The sequence below is a fragment of the Pseudopipra pipra genome, chromosome 5, assembly GCF_036250125.1.
Source record: "Pseudopipra pipra isolate bDixPip1 chromosome 5, bDixPip1.hap1, whole genome shotgun sequence".
Classification (NCBI taxonomy): domain Eukaryota; kingdom Metazoa; phylum Chordata; class Aves; order Passeriformes; family Pipridae; genus Pseudopipra; species Pseudopipra pipra.
Genome location: NC_087553.1, coordinates 72,040,643 through 72,054,961, shown reverse-complemented (window position 1 = coordinate 72,054,961; position 14,319 = coordinate 72,040,643). Strand labels below are relative to the sequence as shown.

The following is a 14,319-nucleotide window of genomic DNA, read 5'->3' as shown; positions in this document are numbered from 1 at the left end:
ATGCTGCAGGACAGCGTGGCTTTACTCTAATTTAGAGCATGGCTTCATGTGGAGAAGGTTCCAAATTAAGTGACCTAATCCTGCTCCATCCCACTGAATTAGGTCAGCCCTGGCCAAGAGAAAGGTTTGACATGATACAGTGATCTTTAAGGTCCCTTCCAACCCAGAGAATTCTATGATTCTATGATTCAATTCCTGCAGCTGCCTCTTGTCTCAGCTTTTCACGCAGCTCAGCTCAGCCCAGTCTGGGTTCTTATCCAAGCTTTGGATTTATTTTACTTCATCCATAGATGGGAGTCAAAGGCCTCTCAGCCTTTTCCACCACACCACTCAGAGTGTTCTGCAATCCCATCACAGCATCCCATCTGGTGGAAAAGCAGGGAATGTTTTCTACTCCCATGAGGAACAGTAAACAGAGGGTTACTCCTCGCTAGTAGGTGACCATAGAAGTTCACCTACATTTCTAATTTTTTGCTATTTGCACCAAAACACCCCCAGGTTTACTTTTGTTCTCTAGTTCAAAGACTTTTCCCCCCCTCCTGTGTAATATTAGTCCATCTTCTGGAGATGGCAGCATTTCTTAGAGCTGTCAAATAATTCAGTCCAGTCCCTGATCTCACTGTTTATTTCTTGTTCTAATCTTCACACTGTCAGCATTTTTAACTGCCTGTTAAACTGCTTGTTTGGGATACTTAGTGTTGTGTGCCCATGTACCTGGTACAAAGCATATGAATATATTTTTACACACATATATGGAATACATATGTATAGATAAAAGTGCATACATGGCTGGCAATAGCTCCTTTCACCTGAGTTCTGAGATCCCAAGACCTTCATCACAGCTCAGAGCAGATATCCCTCACTGGTAAGTCGAGTCTGCAAGCTCTGTCTTGCAAGAGAAAGCAGCTTTCCTATCAGTATTGGATGGTATATTGGAAAAAGACTAATTTTCTCAAGGCTAGGATAAGATTCTGTGAAGATTTACAGATAAAAAAACCACTAGAACAAAAACTTAACGAAAAGGAGTCAAACTCGTGAAACATAAATATTTTATCAGCTGAAAATAGGCAAAAAAAATTAATATTTTTATTTTAAGAAGTAATTCTTTTTTCAGGATAAAAAGCAGCTACACTGCAGATTTTTTGAAATCTCATGCGAAGCTTTATGCATTTTGGGCTGATTTTCCTCATACTGGACAATGGGAAGGCAAAGAGAATATGTGTATTGAATATGTCAATCATCTATCACTTAAAAAACCCACACTTGTGATCTGTCCTCCTCTTTTCCCGGACAATACACTCCCCCTGTTCACAGCACACGGGCTGACACCACCCAGAAGTGTCTTGCTAAAAGTTCATATATTTGATGTTATAATTACAGCTGCTCACACCTTCTCTGGCACAACCTTGTTGGAGTCCCAAAGCTCTGCTGACATGCTGCTATTTCTGCTAAACCATGTTGAAATTTTGGCCAGGATTGAAGGAGACCTTGCCAGTTTTCCTGCCTGCTGCTTGCAAGAGGCAAAATCCTCAAAGCTCCCCTAAACACCCCAATTCATTCCCAACTTTCTCATTAGCTGGTTCACATATGGCCAACTAGCCTTGAATCAGATTTTTCCAAACTCAAAATACTCCAAATACTAGGAGGATGGACAGATGTTTCCAAGCTGATATATCCCCCCCAAAAAACCCAGAGGAGATCTATGGACCTTGTAGCTTTGGGATTGTGTCTCCCAAATGGCTGCACACCAAGGTTTGGGATGGTTTGCCCATGGGAAAAGGATGGTTTATACAAGGAAAAAAATTACTGTGATGCCCTGTACTCTATTTTTCAGCCTTCTTCCCTCATCAATGACAAAATTAGGATGCTGGTTAGAAAGACATCTGGTTTGACCTCCCAGGAGACCTTGTTTCGTGACCAGCACACCTTATTTAGGTTGTGCTGTAGTCAGAGAGGACCATGCATTCCCTGGGAAGGGCATGTGGGCCTGACCCAGAGCTGTTCAGAAGGTCTATGGCACAACCAGGCAGTGGAGCTGAACATTCAGTGGGTGTGAAACACAGTTGTGCCAAACCACACACTCTGATGCAGGTCAGATAATTCAGCCCTGTCCCTCAGCAGCAGGTCAGAGAGAAAAGAAAACTCAAACTGCACTTGGAAAAATTTTGCAGGAATTGCAGTATCCCCTGAGGAGACATTTGAATGAGAAATCTCCTGATGATACTCATAGAAAACACTTTAGAGCCTAAGAACTTTTAATTAGGACCACACTCCCTGTTTATAATCCATTTCTCCTTCCTGCCAATGTAAGAGACTTTAAAGTCAGTGCTAAGCACGTAGAAGCAACAGAGCATGTGAAAATGGCTCATCACCAGGACTTTGAAAAGATATAACACACCAGTAAAGCAGAAAATAAACGTTTCTGTAATATTTGCTGTTAAATTGCAATAAAGATTACTTCTCTTTTGGGTTGAAATAGTCTTTGTTGCTATTTTGTGCTACAAGTCAAAATGCCTCAAGATTTAATTTGCATTTAGGTAAAAAGTGTTAATAAAACTTGGTCAATGAAGTAAAGAAACAGAAATAAAAGTGACTTTCAAAAAGGGAAAGCCTATTTTTATTGCAGAAGATCAGTGAGATGCAAAAAAGAAGAATAAACCATAAGCACTGGGATGCCAATCACTGTTTTGGCATTACTAATTTTGGGACTTCATAGAATTATAAACATGTTTTTCCTCCTCTTTAACATAACAGCATCCCTTTAAATCTAATACAACAGAGTAGCTCCCTGAGTTTATTGTTGAAATTCACACCATATAATTATGTCAGCTGAATATCTGGATACAAAGATGACTGCAGTAAAATAAAACAGATTCAAAAAAGATTGGGGGAAAAAAAAAACCACAACCACCCTGGGCTTGCATGTGTTCTCATGTAGCAAAACAAGATAAGTATTCTGAGTTTTGAAGCACTGATCATTCAGCCTCAGCAGGAATAAAGAGGAGCATTAGATGCCTACTAAAACCTGTCTGAAGGGCTGTCAAGCTTTATATATTTAAGTGTTCACTGATTACCTCACTGAAACTTATCCCAGAGCTCCAAGAACTGTCCACAGAAAACAGAACTTCTTTCTTCCCCTCTGGAGACATGGGGACTCCCAAGGCCCTTGTTTCAGTGTAGGAATATTCTGTTTTTACTGTCCTTTGCCAGGGCACACAATACCTGAAGCAACTCAGGTAAGCCAGAGCATTAAAGACTCAGAAATGCATCAACACATGTATTTCTGTTTGAAACTACTCTTCTATCCAGTGAAACCTTAAAACCAAAAAATATATTTTTTTAAATTAAAAATTCACGTTTTTGATATTGAAGTCCAGACAGGGACTCTACACAGCAGTGCCCTGGCTTCTGCCCATGGCAGGAGGGTTGGAACTGGATGATTTTTAAGGTCCCTTTCAACCCAAAGCATTCTATGATTCTAAAATGATTGCTATAAAAGGTATTCCGACTGAGACATGCTGTCCTTTGGGCCGTGAAAGCCCATCCATGGCTTGTCTCAGATCTCCTGCTTTGGGTGACTCTCCTACATTGAGTAATTGCTGCTTAGCTTGCAAAGGTCAGAGGAGAAAAACATGAGCTAAAAATCAATCACAGCCCAGAGCAGCTTTGGCCTGGGCAGCCACATTCCAGCTTCTCTGTCTGTGAACTTGAGGGCAAGATGGAGAGATTATATAACCTTAGAATGGAATAAAGGGTTGGAATGAGATGGATGGAGATTCTTTCTGTAGGACAGGAGGGCAGTACTGTGGTGCTGCCCACAAGACACTGAAGGAAGAGATCATTTGGTTTTTGAGCCTGTAACCTACAGTTTTTTCAGGCATTCATTGCTTTCCCATCCTGCAAGATTCCCTTTCCTCAGCCATGGCTGGAAGCACTTCTCTTAAAGGGTCAGAAAATCCCACCTGGCTCCTTGCATGACACCATTGGGTCTCTCACCTTTTTGCTGTGGACTCATGAGGAAAGTGGACCCTTCCATGCGTGCACTGCCTGAAATCAGAGCTGCAGATTATCACTGCTTTATCCATCCTGAACCTGACCTCCAGCTTCCATACCAGGGATAGACCAGGCTGGAGCACAGACAACATGGTTCAGCTGCTGTGTGCCAGTCAGACACTGGCATCATCCAGCATCTCTCTGGAGATACAGGCAGCACAAGCAGCATTCTCTGGAATAAATGCTCCCTCACAGAGCTGTGACTGTTGTGAATATATTATCTCCTTCATTAAATCTTGATTTTCTCTGCTTTTGGAATTGTGTCATTTATATTTTGCTCTGAAATCTAGCTCCTCCAAATAGGGAATTAATTCCAGGCAAGGATCCATTCCCAGGACATACCATCCTGTCAGCTCCAAAGGGGTTAAACATTAATGCCTGGGATCAGTGTCACATCCCCTACAGCAGTTCCCAGACATTCCCTCTTATAAATTTAATCTGTCTTCAAACAGGTGCCACACCCCACAGATGACTGGGATGTACCACAGAGGTTATATTTGTTTCTCCTCACCCTGCAGAAGCAGCGAGCCTCTTGCTTAGCAGGTCTTAACCACACTCTGAACAGTGATTTGTGCCACTAAATCCTGGGGCCGAGTAGGGACTGGGAGCATCCTGGGGCTGAGAAGGGACTGGGAACATCCTAACAAAACCCTGGACAGGCAGCCATGTGACACTGCTCTGAATTTGAGCTAAGAGACATCAATCATCTTTCAGGAGTGGTTTGAGTAGGTTGAACAGACAAGACAACCTCTCAAAATTCCACCATTTCTTTCTTTGCCTTGTGTATGCTTTGGTATTAAGATGATTGGTTGTGGCTGCAGGAAAAGCTCTGGAAAGCTGATCAGTTGGTGGTTTGTTGGCAAGTAGAGCCACGAAGATATATACACATTACTTAAATGTCACTTCAGTTTTGGTTTGGAGTCCTAAGCAGGTTTTCAGGTGATGCTTTGTGCTGCCCCTCTGAACTGCAGCCTCCATCACCAGTGTCTGGTGCAATTTACCTGTTACTGGGGGCAAAGAAGTAAATGACAGCGTGTTTATTCTCCACAACCAGAGTTTCTTGAGTTTGCTTTGATCCAGGCTTGTTGTTGCAGCATAGTGCTTCATGGTCCAAGAGGTTCAGGTAACACCCGGGTGGGCACATCTTTACTCTGGCTGTGGATGCAACCTTTGAACATCCTCAGCCCAGGGTACCGGGATGCAGATTTTAATAGCAGGTCTCTGCATACCTCAGTCAGCCTTGGATGCTCTATCCCATTCCCAGGTTCATACGGAAAGGCAGATTAAATTTCTGGAGCCACTTCCCAAGTGCTTAACCTGAAGATCCCTTCCCTGAGCACCACTTCATGGTCAAACTGTTCCCTAACATCCGGCAGACTTAAGCCCTTCACCAAGTATCTGTACTGCAGTAAAGCACCCTCAGCTCATGGAGGAAGATGACAGATCCTTGTCTTACCTTGGTCTGGAACGTACAGAAGACGTGAGTCAGGAATGGGTGTTCCCAAGCTAAGGAGAGGACTCTCTTCTCCACCATCGTACATTCAACGTCATCATCCATCAGTACCACGTCCTTCTTCAGGGCTTTCACAGCAAAATACTGGTCTGTGCTCTTCAGCTCAGCAAGGAACACCTAGGGTGGAAACAGCTGCTCAGCAGGAGTGTTTGTCTCCTCTCAGAGCAGGCAACACAACCATCTGAGGGTGGGAGCTGAGCTCTGGGGAATTCACCAGGGTAGACCTTAAAAAACCTGATGCTTAAGGCCCAGTTCTGCCATTAAGATTTTGTAGACTTTGAGTTTGTTCCCCACACCCAGAATAGTTTTGTGAAGTTGAGCCCTGGGAAGGGATGAGAAATTCTTGGTGATTACAAAAGCAGGGTCCTACATGCCTGTATGGACAGGACATACCAGAGAGCCACTTCTGATAACAGAAACCATCCTCATGCAAATGCTCCAGAGACACATTTCCTGTTTTCTGACTTCAAATAACAAAACAGAGTATTGCTTTGTCATCATTTGAAATGCAAATGTCCTGCACCAGATCCTCAGCAGGTGGAAATTAATGTCCACTAGTGGTTAGACTGATCTATATCAGATGTGTCTTTCTCCTCTTCCTCCCAGTTAGCAGGTCTGAGCAAACAGGTTGGGTGCCCCATGCTGCTGCAGGAGTTCTCTAAGAATGGGAAAATACATCCCAGAGGAGTTACAACATCTATCTATTTTTGTAGACAGTGAAAATGAGACATGGAGCAGCAGCAAAGTGTTTTCTAGAGACCACAGAGCAAAGAAGTCTAGAAGTCTACCTTGGAAGGCAGTGCCAGTCCTGATCTTCACACTAACAGCCTGTCAACACTGTTTCCATAGACTAAATAAATATGTAAGATTCATCAAAGAGGTCTTTGAAGTTCTCTACCAGACACTATCTACTGAGTAAGCTCAGACATGTTTTAGCCCTGACAAAAGTTTTATTTACCCTTTTGGCTACTGCTGCATTTCACTTTGTAGCACCAGACAGAGAGCAGAGCCTAGAGCCTCCCTCTGTCTGTGCAGTGAATGACCAGAAATGCTAACAGTGCTGATGCTGCAGGCACCCTTTTTACCCTCGTTTTTGTGCAGGGCACTGCTCCCGTGGGGAAACTGGGGAACACGCCACAGTTGTGACGCGTGCTGTGACTTCCAAGGGGCAGGTAGGCAATGCCAGACCTCATGCAGAGGCTGTGCATCTGGTCCTCAACCTCCCTGGTCCACGCAGAGCTGGGGAGACCACCCAGGCACTGAGATCTGCACACCCTGTCCCCTCTATGGGGAAGTGAATCTTGCTCCAAGCAAATGAGGGCACCAGGAGCGACACCTACACAGGAAACTCGTGGGTGAGTTTTGTTGCAGACAGGCATGAAATAGCCCATCCTCTGCACACCCACATGGTGCACTGCAGGGAAACACAGATGCTTGCAGGCTTGGAGAGTCCATGTTAGTATGAGGGCTAAAACAAGGTACAGAATCTACTTCAGTGGAGGTATTCAAACTGGACTAGAAAACACCTGAGCAACCTCATCTCATTAGACCTGTCTGGAGCAGTGGTTTGGACTAGAGGATCTCCACAGGTCCCTTTCTTCCAATAAAAGTGTTTCTATGACTTCTCTTCTCTTGAGTCCAAGTTAATCTGGGCTGTGGGGTTTGGGGTATTCTGGTTTAGCTCTGAGATGCCTCAGCTCTGGTTCCCATGCAAACTGTAGACATGTCACCTTCTAGTGGAAAGTGTCCCTAGTGGAAAGTGTCCCTACCCATGGCAAGGGGGTTGGAGTTAAATGGTCTTTAATATCCCCTCCAACCCAAACCATTCTATGTGCCTATGATTTTCAAGTGTGAAAAGCCAACACATGAGATATTTTCCCAGTTTAAGAAATGGCTGCAGGAATTGCTCCAGATCACTTAGCAGGCAAAAAGCAGCTCTTTGTTTAAAGCACAGTTTCCACCTTGCAAAGATGTGGGATGTAAGCAATGTGATACATAATGATACTCCTTTTCCTTACTGGCTGTGAAAATACAATAATGAGTTCCCCTGAAATTGCTTTTTGCAGCTCTGTGCTGGCGCTGAATAACGTGAGTACCCTTCCAGGGAATATCTGCAAGAAGGAGGAGCAGTCCATAATTCATCAAGATTAATGTATCTGTTGAAAACAGGTGGTTCTTGTTTCTAAAGCACAAATTCTTGGCTGTTGTAAAAATTGCTTCACGCTCCAGCACAGATCGGAGCTGGGAAAGAGCAGTTATTGTTCCCAGCTGGGGACCTGCTGCTCTGGAGACGAGAGAGGATCCACTCTCAGCTTGTCAGCTAATGCTTCCATCTCCCTCTGAGTTTGCTCACTGAGCTGGCAGAAGTAGCTGCGGGAAGGGGGACAGCACTGAGATCTTTCCCATCAGCTTTCTGTGGATGCACAGGAGCCATTAACCCACAGAGAAGGGGAAGTTTCAGATTTACTTGGGGATTTCCTCTCCTGTCATGGGCAATCATGGGACAGTAACTAGTGGGACAGGGAGAAGATCTTTGTCTTAAGCAAGGAGAAGACAGAGTCCAAGATTCAGCGATGCCAGGGCAAGGATTCTTTGAAGGCTTGAAGATTTATCAGTGACAGTGTGGCCAGCAGGACCAGGGCAGTGACCTATACTGGCCACTGTAGAGGCCCCACCTCTAATCCTGGGTGCAGTTTTGGACTCCCCACAAGAAAGACGTTGAGGTGCTGGAGTGAGAGAGAAGGGAACGGAGCTGGGGAACGGGCTGGAGCACCAGGAGTGGCTGAGGGAGCTGGGGTTGCTCAGCCTGGAGAAAAGGAGGCTCAGGGGGGACCTTCTCACTCTCTACAACTCCCTGACAGGAGTGTGCAGCCAGGCAGAGGTTGGGCTCTGCTCCCAGGGAACAAGGGACAGGACAAGAAGAAATGGCCTCAAGTTGTGCGAGAGGAGCTTTATATTAGTTATTAGGAAAAATTACTTCACTAAAAGGTTGGCCAGGCATTGGAACAGACTGCTCAGGGCAGTGATGGAGTCACTATCCCTGGAAGTGTTCAAAAGACATGCAGATGTGGCATTTGGGGACTTGGTTTAGTAGTGGGCTTGGTTGGACTTGATGATCTTTGAGATCTTTTTCGACCTAAATTATGACATCTATAACTCTATGTTTTTTCCTAAGTGACCTTCAAACCACAGCCTATTTCATGCCATAAAAAGCAACATTCAAACATATGCAGTGGTGTCTCAGTCCCCTTTGGCTTACCTTGCCAAAACTGCCCTTCCCCAGCATCTTGTGCAGGACAAAATCTTCAATGGTCAGTTTTAACTGCACTTGGTGCTCTTGCTGCTCCTGGGACTGTTCTCCCAAGTCTGTCTCTATCAGAGCCTCCCCCTTCATTGTGCCCTCCACCGGAGTCTCCCAGGAGATGCCTTGTGGCTCTGCAACACACATCAAAGCATACAAATAAACCCCTGGAAATGAGCAGAAAATCCCCAGAACACTTAGAGAGGTTCTTAGAGGTTTAAAAGGGTATTTCAAACAAATAGAAATGTGGTGGCCAGATCTAAGTACATTGACTCTGCTCCCACACTGCTTTCTCTCTAGAGGAATTTTTACTCCAGTGGAATTCCATCTTCTTCAGCTACATTACTTTACAAACCGCTTTACGAACTCCTTCATATGTTTTTTTGTTTTATGGCAGCAAAACATGACCAAACCCTTAATTTCTGGCCACCTGTCTTCTTTGGTCCTTCTTGCTGGTTGCCATTTTGATGTGGTCCCATGAAATGTGGTCCAGACAAAAAGGTGGGACAGCATTTTCATACTGGGTGCTGGGTCCCTGCTCTGCATGTGAAACATTCCAGCTCAAGCATTCCAGCTGTCCTGGAGTGGAATTCTCAGAGTTTTTTCAACCATCCATTCACTTGGATGTAAACAATAACAACATGAATTTGTGAGAGATTCTGTCCCTCACTGGATTTATCTGATTGCTGCACTGTTCTAAAATACTGAACAGCAAGAACACTACTCAGCAGACAAGCAGGTCCACATGTAAAACAGATGTGAAACCATCTGGGGCTTTACTGATTCACATCAGCATAACCATTCTACTTGCAGAAAAGAAAGAAACTAAGCACAGATGTGGACATAATTTATTTCCTCTTGGGGGCTAAAGGACACACTATCTCATTTATTCTCCTTAACATCTGTTCTTGTACATAGAGGGCTGTGACACCTACATCAGCTCCTGGGTGAGCGAAGTGAGGATCTGTCATTGGTTCTCAAAGCTACTGGAAGTCAACCTTTACCCAAAAATAAGAAATCGGAAAGAAAATCGACCACAGTGATCAGAAGAACTCCAAACCTCCTGTTTATAGCTCTGCTTCTCTGTGAAGTTCTCTGATTTTAAAAGTCTGTAAGTCCCAAGCAGGGAATAAGCACATTATTGCCAGTGGAGGTATGAGATGTGCTCAAGCATCTGGTCAGAAAGAGTGTTTAGGCATTAGCTGAAGGAGTGGTGATTGGGGTCTCAAGTCATCAGAGGTTGGGATGACATAGGGGAAGTGCATGTTTGCAGAGAAAGAACCAGATTGGGATCCAGGGTATCTGCCTTGCCCAGGTGATGTGGCTGGGAAGTTGTTGATATCCTGAGATCAGAAAGGGCAGAGGTTAGATATTAGAAAAAGGTTCTTTCTCCAGAGGGTGGTTGGGCACTGGAACAGGCTCCCCAGGGCAGGGGTCACAGCATCAAGCCTGACAGAGCTCAAGAAGCATTTGGATGATAATCTCAGGCACATGGTGTGACTCATGGGGATGGTTCTGTGCAGGGCCAGGAGTTGGACTCGATGATCCTTGAGGGTCCCTTTCAACTCAGCATATTCTGTGGTCTTGCTCTAGGCTGGAGAGATGCATGAAAGATTCACTGGCTAATAAATTCCCCATCCTTGTCACCTCCAACTAACCACGGACCACCCAAAACATTAACAGAGCTGCTGCCCCGTATCACCAGGTGGAATTACCTTTTTTACCCGTTGTAGATGCTGGCAATGCCTGCAGTGGTGTTACGTCCTTCACTGGTACTGGGAAGCCAATTTCCAGAGGTCCATCCCTGGAGATCTGCTCAGTGTCACGCTGACAGCGAGCCTGGAGTACAGGAAACAGCAAACAGTTTCTGAGCCAAATGTCATGTTCTGAGCTTAAAAACATTGTAGCTTCTTGAGTGTGACCCACAAAAGCCAAGATCTATAAAAGGTCTTTGCTTACGAGAAGAGCATCTCAAGGCTCAAATGATTTACCTGCTGAGTGCTCTCTATCATTGCCAGAGCTTCAGCCATTAGCTTCTGGTTAACTCCACAAAGATTTGCTACTTTTGTCTGGCACTTGTGATGGACATTCATGCCACATGCTGAAAGAAAGAACAAGAGGAGTCAGGAAAACAAAGGCTATAAAGGGTTGGGCAGGAATATGTGCTGCTCTTGGCTGAGGGCAGAGAACAGTCACTTAAACAGCTCAACTGCCTCATGAAATGGCACTCAGGTAATTTTTTGGTTCTCTATAGAGACTTTTTTATATCTTCTTCTGGCCAAGGGTTGTGCTTCCACACCCATCAGCCTTTGCAGGTACAAGCTACCAAAACTTTACAGCTCAGAGATAAACTGTAATCACAGAACAGGATCTCCCCACTGGTGTAGGATTATGAAGATAGTGAAGTGTCTTAGGTCTGTCTGGTATTGGAGATAGAGCATAGTTCATACTGGGGGTGATTTTGGAAGATCAACAGTGTTCTTTGATTTTCTTTGCCTCTTCAGGAAGTAACCCCTCAGCCTTGAGGACCACAGACCTTTCTATATATGGACAGTTCTCATCCTCCTTGAAGAATGATCCTCCTTGAAGGGCAGTCCTGTAGGCCACTCCTTCACCATTCTGGATGCCACCTCATGGAGGTTTTGCAGAGAAGGGTGATAAATGAGATCTGGCTTTTCAGATTGCAGCCCTCTAAAGACAATGACCCCCTTGCCATGCTCAGCTTGTGCCACACACACCAGGCACTCACCATCACACTTCAGCCCTTGCCGTGCAAGGCCCCAGAGGAGTGTCCCACAGTGCTCACAGAAAGTTGGGCTCTTGTAGTTGTAGACTTTGAAGCGGTGAGGCATGTCAATCTTGAACCTCTCTTTGTGGAACTGTAAGAGAAAAACCATGTTGGCAATTCACTCCTCTCCACCTCAGCTCCGCGTGGAAAACCAAACTTGTGCCACAGGATGTCTACAGCCTTTTAATCCTTTATCAAGAAGAAACTATCTATAACTATGATTCAGGCACACAAAGCCAAATTTTGAAACATAATAACATATGCAATCCAGTTATTAATTAGGCAATTATTTCAGCCCTGGGCTTGATTTTATCTGACCAAAGAACCGCTTGACCTTCATCTACACACCCAGACTCCCCTAATGCTTAGTGGAAAAACATTGATACTTTTAAAAATGATTCATCTCATCCTGAAATGAATCTCTACATTTGTTGTCATGAATCACTCCTTGGAAGAGCCTGGTTTTCTTCTTTTAGTACATAGGGAGTGAAAGGTGATGACAAAGTTGGATACATCTACCCTGGAGATGTCAGAAGACAAGTGAGATGAATCTCATCTCTAAGAACTGCAGGAGAAAAGAAGAGTCAGGGTGGGACTGAGAGCAAAGAGAAGTTGTAGGACACAAGGAAAAGGGCGTTGTACTGTCAAGAGTTTAAGTTCTCATTTTGCCTACCAAAAAGTCAAGTTTAGAATAAACTGACATGAGAAAAATAAAGCAAATAATAATGGAAATAGATCTTCCACTGTCTGCTTGGAAATCCCAGATAACACAGAAGGGAATGTTCGAGTACAGATCTGAAAATTCAGTGTGATGTCCTGCCTAACATTTGATAGTGAAGATTTTTCTCCAGTGAATCCCCACTTCATGTCCATGACTTCCCTCTGAGCTGTATTTAAGCATTAGAAAAATGTCAGCTCTGATTCAGCAACTGCCTTCTTCAGCAGCTGCATTTGAGTAAATCCTAAGTAGGAGGTAATGAAACCACAGGGAATATAAAAAGCAAAGGACTCAGATCACAGTTTTCAGTTGCAGTAGGACCTTTTGCTTCATCAGAAGTTGTTTTATAGAGACATCTGAATTACACTCAAGTTTTTAAAAGCAGCCTAATAACAAATAATAAATGACAACAATAATATTAATAATGATACTAATAATAATACATACCATTGTTTCTCTGCTATTGATTGCTGATCCTGTACACTTGGCTATTACTTTATCAATGCACTTCTTATGAATGGCAGCATTACACTCTGCAACAGCAAGTGTGTCATGGTGTTAATAAAGGAATTCTTTAAGAAAAGATTAAGGAAATAATGACAATAAGAAAATAAAAAAAGTTTCTTACGTCTGCATTGATAGCCTTGTTTATTCAGACCCCTGAAATAAACAGAGAAGTAGTTAATTCTGAGTTGCCTGAAAGCCTCAGCAGAAGAGAGTAACATTAATGAAAGGAAGACAATAAAATTACTTTGCTTTTTATCAGTCTTTGTAGAGCTTATTTAATTTCACTGCCTTCATTCAGTCTAATGGTGGAGTGATTCTCTGTGGTTTTCACAGCCTTTTCAGCACATATTCACAAACCAAATTTCACAATATTCAAAGAGCAAACTGGACTGATGAGAAATGTCTGCACATTTGGCCAAACCCTAAAATATTTGTAAATAATAAAAAAATGAAGGGAATTTTCACAGTTGGGATTACAGCTGTGAACCACATCCTTGAAGTGATGCAATAACTACACGTAAGCTGTCAAGGGTCTGACAGCAGGAGCAGATATTCATCAGAGAATCACAGAATCTTTTAGGTTGGAAAAGACCTTTAAGATCATTGAGTCCAACCAATAACCTTGATGTGCCAAGTCCAACACTAAGCCATGTTCATAAGTGCTACAAAGACACAAGAACTGGTCTCGGGGGGTAAAAGAGAAAAAGCATAGCTCTGTTTTCATTTACCACACAAACTCATGACAGACAGAGCAGAAGGTGGGTTGTGGAAAGAAGGTGGCCGTGAATTCATGACACTTGACATTATGGATTTTGGCCTGTTTGATGGCTCCCCTGCGCTGGTGCAAGGAGAAGAAACCTTCAGTCTCACAGTCAGCCAGGTCCTTTGCATCTGGGGGAAAGGAAGCAGAAGATTTATTAGGGTACCTTGTCCTGATCAGGTGCCTTGAGAACATGCAGCTGCCAACATACTAAGTGACTGAAGCTGATGATTCACTCATGGGAATGAACACTTAAAGAAATATCATTTTATGAAACCCACACAAGGCTTGTTTGGATGTTTCTTTGGATGTTTTTTATCTACCATTCCTACACTAAAATTACTTTAAACTTGGGATTCTGAGCTCCCTTGAATATTCATAATGTTGTTTTTGAAACGCAGATCAGAAATTTCCTAAGAGATAAGTGGAACATAAAATTCTAACTTTGAATGAAAGAACCATGCCATGAAAAATATGAAATTACATTAAAATAATTAATTATTTATATATGCACACAAACCCACGTGTGTGTGTGTGTATATATACCAATATATATCCATATATGTGGATATTTAACTGAATCCCTTATGTGATCATGTACGGTTGGTGCACAAGCACATATGTATGTTCCTAGGATATTTTGTTTTGTTATTTTTCAATGCCAACATTTGCTTTGCTG

At 43.4% G+C, this 14,319-nt stretch overlaps 1 protein-coding gene across 4 annotated transcripts in view; it reads right to left on the bottom strand.

Moving 5' to 3' along the window:
* Positions 1 to 14,319, bottom strand: part of PRKCQ (protein kinase C theta) — a 60,255-nt gene that overhangs the window by 17,687 nt on the left and 28,249 nt on the right. For all 4 annotated transcript variants that reach the window (XM_064656555.1, XM_064656553.1, XM_064656554.1 and 1 more), the window contains 8 exons: positions 13,609 to 13,771; positions 13,002 to 13,033; positions 12,821 to 12,906; positions 11,617 to 11,746; positions 10,859 to 10,968; positions 10,583 to 10,706; positions 8,826 to 9,001; positions 5,510 to 5,683 (listed from right to left, as the gene is read on the bottom strand). In XM_064656555.1, coding sequence (XP_064512625.1) covers positions 5,510 to 5,683; positions 8,826 to 9,001; positions 10,583 to 10,706; positions 10,859 to 10,968; positions 11,617 to 11,746; positions 12,821 to 12,906; positions 13,002 to 13,033; positions 13,609 to 13,771 — 995 coding nt within the window. The remainder of the gene's footprint in view (positions 1 to 5,509; positions 5,684 to 8,825; positions 9,002 to 10,582; positions 10,707 to 10,858; positions 10,969 to 11,616; positions 11,747 to 12,820; positions 12,907 to 13,001; positions 13,034 to 13,608; positions 13,772 to 14,319) is intronic.